General features: G+C 41.2%; 3 protein-coding genes across 6 annotated transcripts in view; 1 reads left to right on the top strand and 2 right to left on the bottom strand.

The window, feature by feature from the left end:
* Window positions 1-1892: 1892 nt before the first annotated feature.
* On the bottom strand, window positions 1893-4142 carry LOC134198348 (uncharacterized). Of its 3 annotated transcripts, none has more exons than XR_009972826.1 (6): window positions 4004-4142; window positions 3851-3942; window positions 3687-3787; window positions 3329-3617; window positions 3193-3270; window positions 1893-2237 (listed from the first exon to the last, which is right to left on the bottom strand). XR_009972826.1 is itself a non-coding variant. In XM_062667722.1 (5 exons), the coding sequence occupies exons 3-5, from the start codon at window positions 3411-3413 to the stop codon at window positions 2050-2052; spliced, it is 351 nt and encodes a 116-aa protein (XP_062523706.1). In that variant the 5' UTR covers window positions 3414-3617; window positions 3687-3942; window positions 4004-4142; the 3' UTR covers window positions 1893-2049. The 3 variants fall into 3 exon arrangements, 1 of the variants encoding a protein (XP_062523706.1); XR_009972825.1 differs by having other exon boundaries at window positions 3687-3736; window positions 3821-3942; XM_062667722.1 differs by having other exon boundaries at window positions 3687-3942.
* Window positions 4143-4609: 467 nt separating this feature from the next.
* The window catches only part of LOC134176541 (1-phosphatidylinositol 4,5-bisphosphate phosphodiesterase beta-1-like), a 12064-nt gene continuing 2495 nt past the window's right edge, over window positions 4610-14178 (top strand). The window contains exons 1-9 of the mRNA XM_062643210.1: window positions 4610-4874; window positions 10711-10862; window positions 11231-11315; window positions 11373-11445; window positions 11650-11701; window positions 11936-12061; window positions 12638-12742; window positions 12796-12911; window positions 13444-13552. Of these exons, the coding sequence (XP_062499194.1) occupies window positions 11251-11315; window positions 11373-11445; window positions 11650-11701; window positions 11936-12061; window positions 12638-12742; window positions 12796-12911; window positions 13444-13552 (646 nt within the window). The 5' untranslated portion in view covers window positions 4610-4874; window positions 10711-10862; window positions 11231-11250. The remainder of the gene's footprint in view (window positions 4875-10710; window positions 10863-11230; window positions 11316-11372; window positions 11446-11649; window positions 11702-11935; window positions 12062-12637; window positions 12743-12795; window positions 12912-13443; window positions 13553-14178) is intronic.
* LOC134198587 (uncharacterized) lies at window positions 7446-9035 on the bottom strand. Of its 2 annotated transcripts, none has more exons than XM_062668004.1 (6): window positions 8863-9035; window positions 8691-8747; window positions 8443-8488; window positions 8213-8373; window positions 8061-8153; window positions 7446-7782 (listed from the first exon to the last, which is right to left on the bottom strand). In XM_062668004.1, the coding sequence occupies exons 4-6, from the start codon at window positions 8292-8294 to the stop codon at window positions 7526-7528; spliced, it is 432 nt and encodes a 143-aa protein (XP_062523988.1). In that variant the 5' UTR covers window positions 8295-8373; window positions 8443-8488; window positions 8691-8747; window positions 8863-9035; the 3' UTR covers window positions 7446-7525. The 2 variants fall into 2 exon arrangements, with proteins under 2 accessions (XP_062523988.1, XP_062523989.1); XM_062668005.1 differs by having other exon boundaries at window positions 8691-8799.

The following is a 14178-nucleotide window of genomic DNA, read 5'->3' on the forward strand; positions in this document are numbered from 1 at the left end:
AACGGCAATGTCCATGCTTGTAGATACTGGTACATTCGTTGTCGAGGAGAGTTGAGATAGCCTCGTACCTAGACCCTCTTTCACGCTCGGAGAAGAGGGCCTGGTACATGTTGTCTTCGCATGAGAGCATAAATTACACCGAAATTGGCGTAATGTATGCACACATGCGAACCCGATGTTTAGAATCTCAAGCTGATAATGTCGCGCAACTGTAACGGACAGCGAAACAGTGGATGAAGCTATAGATCTAGACCCAAGGTCAAGTGATCCAACTAGACGGTTTTAGACGTTGTTTTTGTGGCAGTGTCGAGTTTGGCGTTTCTCGATGTCTAGTCGTACTGCAGTCAGGCTGTTTACAGTGTTTGCTTAGCAAGAAGGACTGCCGCAGAAGGTGCAGCTTATTTTGTATGACAGATGGTCTTCCACGCAGATCTGCCAGCATTAATGCTTGGTGCATTTGAGCTGTAGCAGAAAATGGAGGTTGCAGGCACACATGACAGCCAGGACTGGTATATATGAGTTGAAGAAGCAGGCAATGAACATCACGGAAGCTGTTCACTGTCATTGCGCACAACACTATGAGCTCGAGATTCAAACATCGTCGGTTCCGCATGAGTGCTTGCATTATGCTGATTTTGAGGTAATTGATTCACACATGCGAAGACAACGTGTACCAGGCCCTCTTCTCCAGGCACGCAAGAGGGCCTGGGTACGAGGCTAGGTTGAAACAATAGTAGCCCATACTCAAATACTAGCCCATACTTGAATAGTAGCCCATACTCTTATAGTAGCCCATACTCTATTAGTAGCCCATACTCTGATAGTAGCCCATACCCTGATAGTAGCCCGTACTCTGATAGCAGCCCGTACTCTGATAGCGGCCCGTACTCTGATAGTAGCCCATACTCTGATAGTAGCCCATACCCTGATAGTAGCTCGTACTCTGATAGTAGCCCGTACTCTGATAGTAGCCCGTACTCTGATAGCAGCCCGTACTCTGATAGCGGCCCGTACTCTGATAGTAGCCCATACTCTGATAGGAGCCCATACTGGTATGTAACATTTGGAATGGGTACTGTAAATCAAGAAATTTTCGTTAGTGATTAAATTTCAGTATGCGCTGAGATTTTCATTTCGGTGTGTATTATATTTCGGGATGAACAAGTAGTACTAGTACCCATCTGCGTGTCTGGAGTGCGAGCTACAAAGGGAATACGAGGCCAATGGAGTGCTCAAGTGCATACTGTACTCAATGTGTGGGCTTTTGAAATGGTTGTCGACAGCCAATCCTCGTCTGAAGGGGAGCATCCTCGGCCCACAATGTTTGGTCTACCGGATCCCAACAAGGAGACGAGCAACACGCTGGCCCATGTGCAAGCACAAACACGGAAATCGACAAGGCCTGGAGTGAAATTGACGACAAAAAAGGCAGTCGGAAACGTTGCGGTGAGCATGGCCACTACAGAGGAGAAGAGAGAGCAAAGATGGCAAGGTAAGCAGATGTTCATGGTTTACAGGCCGCTGCAAAACATTTCTTTGCCAGACTTGGTTGAAACATTCCGTACACTACGATCCAGAGTATTCGTAACGAATACCGACGACTTGGTTCTCCAAAATCCCCATCCAGTATTGTTTCATTGCCACACCATTGCCAAGGACGGTCTTCCTTGCTTCCAGCAGATGTGGATTTACGAGTTCGCACACATCTGCTTGCCATCTGCCGGGAAGGAGACTTAGTACAACTTTTTAAATAAAAAATTTAGGTAGCGATTAAATTTCCCGAAAATTTCATGATTTACAGTACTGACACACTGAGTGGAGCAAATGTCACACTCTAGGGCCAGCTGTGCTAGTGACGTAACTAATCTGCCAGTTGCCATACATCGAGACCATTTGTTAACATATACCACAGATCTTTATTACTCTACATATCCGTTTCTATCATCTACTACTAATCACAAACAAACACGTCTTGTTGTATGGCGATATGCCGGCTGTCATCTAAGGCATCACTTAATGTCAATGCTCTTTGGCAGTTACGGTGTGGAACTAACTGCTAATGGCATGGAGAGCCACAATCAGCAATAGATATAGGTCAAAGTTATGTGGGTCCAGTTGTTGAATCTCAAACACAAAGTAGCCATAAACCATCAGAGTGACCAATCTGCGACCAACATCACTTCCTCTCCAAACATTTGCGATGACATCGGACACGTCTCTTGTCACCTTTGCGTCGGCTACAGACACACAGCAATTAACCTTATTGCATATCATGATAAAAGATTAGCATCAATTTGATATCAATTAGTGATGACCAAATTACTGGTTTGTACTGTATGCATTACAGGCATCTCTGAGTATGCTTTGTAGTGAAACCATCCATTGTAATAGTAGTGTGATGACATCAAGCGAGAAATAAGGGACAAGGTAGATGGAAGCACCTCTAAGTGAACAACTGAAATTCGTCTGATTGAGTGTCGAATTGACTAGAATTATGTTCAGACTATCAAACGTACCACTCTACGTAGCTTTTTGTGTAAAATAGTGCTGTAATCAGTAAGAGATCGTGTCTTGGTCAAGGAACGTAGGTTTTTGAGTCTCTTTTTATTATTGTTGCTACACTACACACACCCTCACCCACACACACACACACACACACACACACACACACACACACACACACACACACACACACACACACACACACACTGCACCCTTCTCTAGAAGCTGACGTAATAAAAAACATACGAAACAAAGAATTTTCTGTTGCTGACCGCAATCATCAATACCACTCCCTCAAAAGAACTTTCTATACCATCTCTGTTTATAAATTTCCAACACTCAACTACCCACTCTGCTACTTGGAGACAGTGGCCTGTAGACATCATAAACAAGCACATGCTCTAGTACCCCGAGGTGTAGGGCCACCGGTTCCTAACACTCTCATGTAGGTGCATACGTTTTATGAGGTTATACAGTAATACACATTCATGGTCAACCAATTGAAATATTATTAAATTGATATTAGTTTAGGGATGAAATTCTCCATGATCACTATCAAATTACTAGTTCCCATGCATTACAGGCATCTCTGAGTATAGGAAAGCTTATATTTTGCATTTCAACTGTAGTGGGGGTGGCAGTAAGTGAGCAGTATGGGGCAAACATTCTGGTCACATTATTCTGTCTTACCTGAGACACAAGGCTGCTGCTCATCCTTTTGTTGAGCTTCATAGAGGTCGTAGTTGTTCTCCCCTGAGTTGTTACGTCCTGGAAAGAATGAGTTGTCATTAGCGTGTCAAGAGGCTATTATTTTGTGTCAACGTACCACCGTCTTCGTTAGGTTTCAAGGTGGTGCATACAACTGTAGCGGTAATGAGCAGCATTAGGCATAATGAAGTAGCAGAGGCCATTCAACTTGCTTCTCTCCGAATCAGCGTTGGTACAAGGACGATGAGTAATATCCCGGATATTGTTCTTTGATTTTGTACGATGTGACGGATCAATTGTGCCTAGGGGCGGTATGCAATTATGTATGCCATTCTAACAGTTGTAATTCTATTGAACGTACGAACACCAAAGTAGACTTTCATGACGAAGCAAACGATAAAGATTACCTACAGATGATGAGAAATGTAGTTTGTGAGCTGTAGAAGTGCCGCAATAGATAGTGCAAACAATCTCACCAAGACATTCTTTGCATGGTAATTGCCGTCCAAAGTGTGGCTTGTACAACCTGCAAACGAATAGCACGAGCATTTACTGTCAGTGATCGTGTTAGTTGAGCCTTAAAGACATCAACGTGATAGCAATCGTGTACCGTCATTGTTGTGTTGAGCACGAGACTCACCCCTTTGCACTTCACAACTCTGTACTCACTATACTCACTACTGTCTACCACAGATGAGAAGACATTGGGTTTGGCTTGTGGGATAGCCACAGCTGGCAATAAGTAGCAAATCTAAACTTACAGTGAGAAACAAGTGAGGGGAAAGAAACCAACCTTGAAAACTCCCTTTACAATTTTGCTGGCATTTATGGTTCTGTTGGCTACGATAAGTAGCCAGCTAGCCGTCCAGTACAACCGCCATTGAGCTGTGGTATTCTTCGCAACTGACTCACTGCGATAACATAGATTGATATTTAATAGGGCGCCTTAGAGGATCATTAGATCAGGAAGTCCGCCTACATGTGACGTTCAGTTGTTTAACTGTCTTGCCACTAGGTCAAAGCAAAATGACCACAAACACTTTCCAGTGTATTCTGCAACAAAACTATACATTTTGAGTTCTAAATAGATAACTTATTGCATCATTTTAGTGACGATTGCACTGCTGCGTTACTTTCTATAATCTACGATGCCTCCATTAGATAAGCAGAAACACCCATCCTGATGTAAAACGAGTCACACGATGACATCAGTATGCAAATGGGGTTGTACATACCCACACGTTGATCATACCAACCTTGCTCAATTGATGTCCTTAGTAGCTTACATCGTTAAGTGGCAATGTGAGTTGCAGTGGAAAGGTAGGAAAGCGGTTACACTCGGCTGCTAATGTTGTGTTTCTTTAAAGGCACTGCTTGGGCTTAGCATTTTTGTTTGCTTTACATAGAACTTGTTGATCTTGAGGTATGAACTCGGATCAGTTGCTGTTGACTCATCTTAGGTTGCAGTGAAATGAATAGTCATGGTGTAAGAAAACGAATACCAATGTCTCCTCCCTTTTAACGTCTTGTTTACTGTAGGAAGTAAGGCTGTTTGTGTTCATCACTGTTGGATACGAGACGTGTATTCGTTGTGCTTGGTTGGATGTGTCGTAGTCTACAGTACATTTACTATATAGATCTGTCTAATGTGTGGGCCAGGGCGTGTAAGATAACGTCTCCTCTTACATTTTCTAACAGTATTGGATTTTGCTTTCTGAGTTTTGTGTTGAAAGTTCAATGTTCGTTGTTAATTATGTTACATTTTTGGTTACGTGTTGAAAATTTTACTATTAAGGAGCAGATCATTAGAATATGGGTTACAAATCAGAGACACTAACTTGAACAGTAATGAAATACACTAGACTATTGTATTGGAGGGATGATGACCAGACTGTTGTATTAGAGGGATGCTTCTCACAATACATTAGACTATTGTATTAGAGAGATGTACCTCACAATACATTAGACTATTGTATTAGAGGGATTCATCTCACAATACATTAGACTATTGTATTGGATGGATGACAATACACTAGACTATTGTATTGGATGGGTACATCTCACAATACATTAGACTACTGTATTGGATGGATGACAATACACTAGACTATTGTATTGGATGGATACATCTCACAATACACTAGACTATTGTATAGACGATATTTGGGGGCGGAGCTTCCAGAGCATGCACAATCTCGAAAGTAACATTCACCTTTTGCCGATCTTGCTGTACACAAAGTCCACGTTTCCGGGTCTTCTTCTGAACCATAGATCATCTTGCTGTTGACTAGGCTTTGTAAGTAAGTTCACTACTTACCATTTTGTGCATCTTGTGAGAGACTTTGCCTGCGTAGAGACGCATAGGAAGGCGTAGGAAGGCATTTCTTGAGTACGGCGTCCCGAGGGTAAGAGACTGCAATTCAAGCCGAAGTCGCCTGATTGACACTCTGAATAGATATGCGTGGAGAGGAAGCATAGACTACTCATTGCCTAGAAATGGATTAGTTTTGGTGAGTGAAATCATGCCACTAGGAACCCATTTGGGTAACCAGACATGTAGGACATTTGCATTGTTTTTAGGCAGTCTAGCTTGCTTCTGTATATGTGTGATTGGCCAAGTCAAAGTTCTAATTGTGATAACTTGCACTCGATATGTACTGACGTGGATCAGAGTACAGTACACGTACACTACAGTCTGTTTATTATAATTAGCACTGCCAGTCTACAAATCCCAGCAACAGGTATGTCTAAAATAGCACAACACACACACACACACACACACACACACACACACACACACACACACACACACACTAGCTATTTCATAGCTGTAATGTCTAAATCAGAAAGCAGAGGCTGTTCTACCTCATTCGCAGGTGCAGTTGATCAAGACATGTGTCTAGCTAGTCTAGTGATTCTATAAGTGAAGATGTTGATTGTTGGAAATGTCACTGAGACTGAAGCTGATGCTTTATGTTGGATAATTGAACAGCAAGCAAATGAAATAGTGGAACTTTGAAACAAGATTAGAGTTTTTGAGCAAGACCTTGCATATGCAAAGTCCGAGTTGCAAGGAAAGGCATTCTTAATCAACACACTTTCAAATGATAAATCAAGTTTTACATGTTTTGTGTTGAGAAATGAGCTTGTTACAGTATGGAGTTGGATTGAACCAGCAGCCAAGACTATTACTCTGTATAGCAAACATCAGGTCAAGGTAAATCAAGTGATGTAAGCTCATGAGCTCACCAGGATACCGCCTTTCATGAAGGGTTGGTTAGGCTACACAAATTATTGCTAACTTTAGTTTGACAAATTACACATTTTCACAGTTCCACAGTTCAAGAACGATAGATGGGGAAACAAGTAGTACTAGTATTCAGCCACACAGTGCGTCACGTTTGGTTACCCTGAATAGGTTCCCCTACCACAAATCTTCATCTAACAAAACTTTCATTGCTAGGCAGTGAGTGGTCTGTCTTTCCACTCCACGTATATCTGTTCAGAGTGTGAATCAGGCGACTTCAGCTTGAACAGCAGTCTCTTACCCTCGAGAAGTTGTACTCAAGAAATGGCTTCCTACGCATCTCTACACAGACAATGTCTCTCACAAGATTCACGAAATGGTACGTAGTGAAGTTCTTACAAAGCCTAATCAATGGCAAGATGATCCACGGTCCAGAAGCAGACCCGGAAACGTGGACTTTGTGTACAGCGAGATCGGCGAAAGGTACGTGTTACCCTCAAGATTGCCGTGCTCTAGAAGCTCCGCCCCTAATATTGTCTATTGTAGGGATGCCTCTCACAATACATTAGATTATGCCAGCTTTTTAGCTATTGTGGATACCTTTCTGCAACACTGCGAAGATCCATTCTCACTACGTTCTGCCTGTTCGACTTCTCTCTCTTCTAGCTTGGCTTCGGGAGAAGATGCATTCTCTAGGTCAATGTCTGCCACTGAATTGAATTATGGCGCATGTGCAATAGACACGCATGTGCACTTGTTTCCTCGCCAGCACTCCTTCGTGCTATACCGGCATGCAGCTAAATGTGTAGTTGTCAGACGGCTGATTGCTGTGGATGTGAGGGTGTAAACCACAGCTGCAGTTACTAGGATATGGACGTCAGGCAATTCTCAATGTAACAGTTGGAATGGGTACTGAATGAGGTAGCAGACGATACACATTAGGGCTAGTTGTGGTGACAGGTTAATGCGTCATTCGCTATACATCAACTCAGTTTGTCCACGTATAACTGATCTTGATTGCTGTATAGATATAAGTCTATATCATTCACTACTAGTCATGATATTATGTCAGTTATCACGTGGCTGGAACTGACCGTAGATGTAACCGATACCCAACATCAGTAAGACTCGAATCACTATAGCTCGACTTCGGTTGTAGAAAACCGGAGCAACGTTATGACCGAAGAGTTCAACAAAGGGGAAATCATAGAGTATAATGGCGATCACTGTGTACAGATGCTCAGCCTTTGCCATTTGGTATCCCACATCACTTCCTGTCCATAACTTTTCGACAACATCAGACACATCTCCTGAGTTCATGTCATCTACAGAACAGAGGAATTAATATCATTGCACATTCGTGATCAGCCGATTAAAAAATTTGTATTAAATTGATATCAATTTAGAAATGATTTTGTTTTCAAACTATTAGTTCGTATGCATTACAGGCAATTCTGAGTATCCTCTGTAGTGAAACTGTGCATTTGAATCGTAGTGTGATGGCACTAAGCGAGGATTAAGGGCACAAAACGTCTCTGTGTGTCAACATTTTGTCAACATCATGTGTGTCTAGTTCTACTTGAGACACTAGGCTGTGGCTTACCTTTCCGCTGAACTTCATTCTGAACTTGATACATTAGCTGAGCTGTGTAGGGTAGCTGAGGTTCGAAGCCATTGTACCATGTGTTGTCTCTCTCTGGAAAGAGTGAGCATCATTATGCACTTCAAGGCAGCCAATATTTCTTGTCAACGTACCATCTTTGTTGTTATTCGAAGCAGTGAAGGCAGCGTTGGCTTTTAGTAGCAGAACGAGGCTTAAACAAGCAACATACGGCATTTTATCGGCTTCTCAAAACCTATCGCTAATTGGCAACATCCCGTATGCATCTCCATGTTTTGTGATTGAGCAATTGTGCCTAGAGGGGGTATGGAATAATGTAAGCGATGTGAACGTGTCACGACAGTGGCAACTTTTTTGAACTTACAGACACCAAATTTGACTTTCATGTTGAAGTGAACGATGCCGATTACCTGTAGATCACAATGAGAATGAGAAATGTTGGTTGTGAGCTGTAGAAGTGCCGTAATAGATAGTTTAAACAAACTGAAATTCCTTTGCAAGGTAATTGTCGTCTAAAGTGTGGCTTATACGACTTGTAAAATGAATAGTACGAGCATTTACTGTCAGTTATCGTGTTAAATTAGCCTTAAAGACATCAACATGATAGCGTACCCTCATTGCTGTGTTGAGTACAAGACTCCTCCCTTTGACTTCACAACCTTGTACTCACTAACCACAGATGACAAGACACTGAGTTAGGCCTGTATGTAGGATAACCATGCTTGAGAAAGAAGCGGTAATGCGTATTTTACAGTGAGAAAACAAGTAAAGGGAACCAACCAACCTGGATTGTTGTTTGCCATTTTGTTGTCGAACGTTGTGTGGTTAGCTACATTGTGTAGTCAGCATCACTGCCATAGACGTAGAGAAGAGCAGATCATGTAGCATGTAACATTTTGAGACAGATTCTCTATGTGGGGCGTCACTTCGGCGTCTCTCTGATGTCACAACGGCACTAGTATGATAATTGATATTTGATACTGCACCCTAGAGTCCCGCCTACACAGATGCCTTGGGTGCATAACTGTCTTACCCACTGGGTCAAAGCAAAAGGTACCTCAAACATATTCTAAAAGAGAATTGCACAATTCGTGGTGTAATTGGATAAACTTATTGCATCATTAAGTGGTGATTCCACTGAGCGTTAGCTTCACTTTCATTTGTCTAGAGCAAAAACGCCTACTGTAATATGTAAAGTGGGTCACATGAGGACATAAATTATGTAATTGGAGTCATACCTTTGTAAAATGAGTCACATGAGCACTATAATTGGTCTCAGTGTAATGTTGTGTGGATTTGCTCAATACCTTGTATATAGTTAGTTGGCAATGTCAGTTACAGTTGAAAGGCAAGAAAGCTATTATGCTCAGCTGTTAATATTGCACGGATTTCTATGTACTCTTTGCTTTATCGTAATTGTTTCCTTTACGAAGAGCTAGTCAATCTCAATCTTTATCTACTCACGAACTCATATCAATTGCTGATGCTCCATCACCTTCATTTGTATTGCACCGAAATGTACAGTAGAATACTACTCTTACATAAACATTCCATTGCTTCCTCCCTCTCAACGTCTCTGCCTACTCTAGGAACTAAGTCTGTTTATCTTTATTAAAGTATACGTCGTTGCAAATGCACTTGTATGTGTTTCACTTGGTTGGATGTGCATACTTACTATTACATGTACCATATATAGTATTCGAAAGTGTTGTGGTAATGTAAGATAATGTCACTTTCCCACATCAGATATCACTTTTAACTTCACGTGTTGAACTTCAATGTTCGTGTTGAATTACACTTTTGGTTACATGTTGAGTCATGTTGAATATGAAGCAACACTTTTGCTATCAGCAGATGATCACGAAACGTGTAGGTTATAAGTCTGAAACATTAACTTGAAAATTACTAAATTTATTGGCACATTGATATGTACATGCTTACGTATACATTAGATACTTGGATGTGCAATAAAGTGAGCTGTTTGTTAATGAATTTTTAAATTTTGTCTTTGCATTTGATGTTATATTAAAATTTTAGTATTTTAGCAACATTGAGTTATCTATCAGTTATATGTAGTTTGAATATGTTACTTTGTATAATCAGAATTATGTGTCAGCTAGAAGCTTGAACAGACTGCTGTATTGGAGGGATGCATCTCACAATACATTACACTATTGTCTAGGAGAAATGCATCTCACAATATATACTAGACTATTGTATTGGAAGGATGCATCTCACAATACATTAGACTATTGTATTGGAGGCATGCATCTCACAATACACTAGACTATTGTATTGGAGGGATGCATGTCACAATATGCTAGACTATTGTATTGAAGGGATGCATCTCACGATATATTAGACTATTGTATTGAGAGTATTGTATTGGAGGGATGCATCTCACAATGCATTAGACTATTGTATTGGAGGGATGCATCTCACAATATATTAGACTATTGTATTGGAGAGATGCATCTCACAATACACTAGAGTATTGTATTGGAGGGATGCATCTCACAATGCATTAGACTATTTTATTGGAGGGATGCATCTCACAATACACTAGACTACTGTATTGTATTTGCTGTACATTAGAGTTGCCATCAAATCTTAATCTTGTGTCTCTCAATAGAGGCAATCGAAGAAACAAAATTTGAGGAGGGAGCTGGTAAAATAAGACCAATCAATGAAAACGGGTCAAGTGGAGTGATGTCTGATGGCACTGCACCTGCTCATACAAATGGCACACCTTCTAATGAAGAGATTGGTCAGAAACAAAGTCAGGTTAGCGACAGATTTACACACTTGCCGTCTGTTCATTGGTTTGTCAACGTGCAGAAGTGCCTTTTTGTCTTTGCTTCTGTTTTTTCTGTTTTGTTTTTGGTGTGTTTGCCAGAGTGTCTGTATGCGTACTAAAGAGCTTGCTTCCACTCAGTATTCATTCCGATTTTGTGAGTTGCCGTGTGAGAGTCTATGGTTGGCCGCTGCAGTGCAAATTGAAGCTTATGTGTTTTTCTATTTGTATGTGACTTTGGCGTATGCTTGTTTGAGTGCCTGTCTGTGTGTCTGTCTGTTTGTCTGTCTGACTGTCTGGTTGTTTTCATACTTGCTAATGTTTTGTGGATGTGGTGTGACTGTGTTGTCTGCTATAGAAAAGAATCGATCATACGAGATGTCCTCCTTATCAGAAACAACAGCCGCAGCTCACCTGAAGCAAAATCCAGTCGAATTTGTCAAGTAGCATTTGTCACCTGCTTTGCACATGATCTTAAAATACTTGACATTTTTTTGTAGCTATAACAAGCGGCAACTCACTCGTGTGTATCCCAAGGGAAGTCGATATGACTCAAGCAACTATATGCCACAAGTATGATTATGTCAAGTGTGCACAGCATTTGGTATTGGAGGGATGCATCTCACAATACATTATGTTTATTGTATTGGAAGGAAGCATCTCACAATACACTAGACTATTATATTAGAGGGATGCATCTCACAATACATTAGCCTACTGTATTAGAGGCATAACACATTGTTGTTTGATCTCTAAACTTGTTTCTGTTGTGATCAGGTATTTTGGAATACTGGATGTCAAATCGTCGCTCTTAACTTCCAAACATATGGTAAACAACAACAACAACAGACATTCTAATTTTGTTATAAATTTTCTAATAATTTCTTTTCTGCCCAAATACTTTCATCTTTGTGGAGATTGAAAACTGTCTGTTGGTAAATACCCTTTTCTTTCATTAACCGAAAACTTGACTTCCTTTGCTAATACAAGCATCAATTTCACACACACACACACACACACACACACACACACACACACACACACACACACACACACACACACACACGTCAAACTTTTTCTATGTTGCAGGTTGTTGTACCCGAATTGGCGATGCTCAGATTTGCAGTATACGATGACGGTAATCGCTTTGTCAGCCAGAGGGTCATACCATTGACAGCCATACAAGCTGGTTAGTGTGTTTGTTGTCTTGTTTGCATGTTTGTTTTTCTGTGTTTTGTGTCTGTTTGTTTTTCTGTTAATCTGTCCATTTGTCTGTCTATTTGTTTGTTCATTTGTTTTTCTATTTTTCTGTCTATTTGTTTGTCTATTTGTTTGTCATTTGTTTGTCTATTTGTCTGTCTATTTGTCTGTCTATTTCTCTGTTCATTTGTCTGTTCATTTGTTTGTTCATCTGTCTGTCTATCTGTTTGTTCATTTGTTTGTCCATTTGTTTGTCTATTTATTTTCCATTTGTATGTCCACTTGTTTGTTCACTTGTTTGTCCATCTGTCTGCCCATCTGTTTGTCCATCTGTCTGTCCATCTGTCTGTCCATTCATCTGTCCATCTATTTGTCCATCTCTCTGTTCAGCTGTCTGTCCAGCTGTGGGTCTGTCTGTCTGCTTTTTTGACCGTTTGTTTGTTTCTTTGTCTGCCTTTTGCTTCGTCTGTTGGTCTGTCTCTTTCTCTATCTTTCTGTTTATCTGTCTGTCTATTTGTTTGTCCACATATCACACTATGTTACCAATCACCACGTTTACCACCAGGATATCGACACATTCCCTTGAGAAACGAACTCAATCAGCCAATTGACTATGCCACACTATTCGTTCTCTTCGAGGTGTCCGACTACATTCCAGACGGAATGGCCGGTTTGTATGCATTTCATTCTTTCCTATTTGTTTCTTTCTATTGTCTCTGTCAGACTTTCTGGCTGCATTGTCGAATCCAATTGCATACCAAAGTGCAGTGCAGAAACGAGCGAAGCAGCTGGAGGAATTGTATGACGATGATGAAGAGCAAGAGGGAGGTGGAAAGCAGGTAATTTGATGATCTGTGCATGTCAATGTATGCGGTTTGTGTGTGTTTGGCTATTGCATTGGAAACATTTTGTATGGTGCTTGTGGCGCGCGTGTGTATGTGTGTGTGTATGTGTGTGTGTGTGTGTGTGTGCGCGCACGCACGCACGCGCGTGCAGCCATACATGTACATCATGACTGTCAATTGGTTGCTTGCCTGTGACTTGTTTGCTGCATGATTCTGTCGGTCTGTTGCTCTGTCTGTCTATTTCTTTGTATGTGTCTCTGTCTGTCTGTCTATATGTCTGTATATATGTGTGTTTATGTCTATGTCCGTGTGTTTCTCTGTTAGTTTGTTTTATCTATTTGTTTGCCTGTCTGTCTGTCTGTGTCTTTGCCTGTATGTAGGTATGTATGTCTATGTGTTCATCTGTCTGTCTATCTGCCTGTTAACTTTCCTAATTGCTCACCTCTCTGCAATTCAAAGTGCAAACACAATAAAACCTACCAATTATTGCTGTATTCATCACCTAAATCATCATCTTCCGTTGCAGCTACCCACCGCATCAACCTGCAGCATTCCAAACGAAACCGACCCAAAATCATCAAAATTGCTAAGCACATCATTCAGTAGCAACCTGACAACGTCTGACGCTGGCTCACGTAATACCAAATGTTGACGGAAATTAGTCATTAATATTAATGAATTGGGTGCCTGCCGTCGGGTGTGTGAGTGTGGTTTGTTGACATGACGATGAATGGGCAGGTTGTGATGAGAGAGGGTTGGTAGACAGTAGGATTGGGTGGTCAGTCTGTTGGCTGTCAAGATAGATGAATAGAGAGACTGAGAGATAAACGGACAGACAGACAGACACACAGACACACACAGAAAAATAATTGACAGACAGACTGTCAGACTGTCAATCAAGCAGGTGGGCAGATGGTGTTGTGACGGATGGACTGACAGGCAGACATCCAGAGGGATGATTGATGGACAAACACACAACAGATTGACAAACAGACAGACAGACACACACACGGACAGACAGACAGACAAACAAGATAGACAGACAGGCAGACAGACAGACAGACACACAGACAGACAGACAACAGACAGACGCACAGACAAACAAGACTGATAGACAGACAGATGACATATGATTGGACGGACATAAAGGCAGACAGTCAGAAAGAAAGATGAACAGACATGCCATATAGACGGGCAGACAGATGAAAGATTACCAAATGGAACGACAAACTAAAATAAAGATAACAGACAGATGACAGTG

The sequence above is a fragment of the Corticium candelabrum genome, chromosome 2 (assembly GCF_963422355.1).
Source record: "Corticium candelabrum chromosome 2, ooCorCand1.1, whole genome shotgun sequence".
Taxonomy (NCBI): domain Eukaryota; kingdom Metazoa; phylum Porifera; class Homoscleromorpha; order Homosclerophorida; family Plakinidae; genus Corticium; species Corticium candelabrum.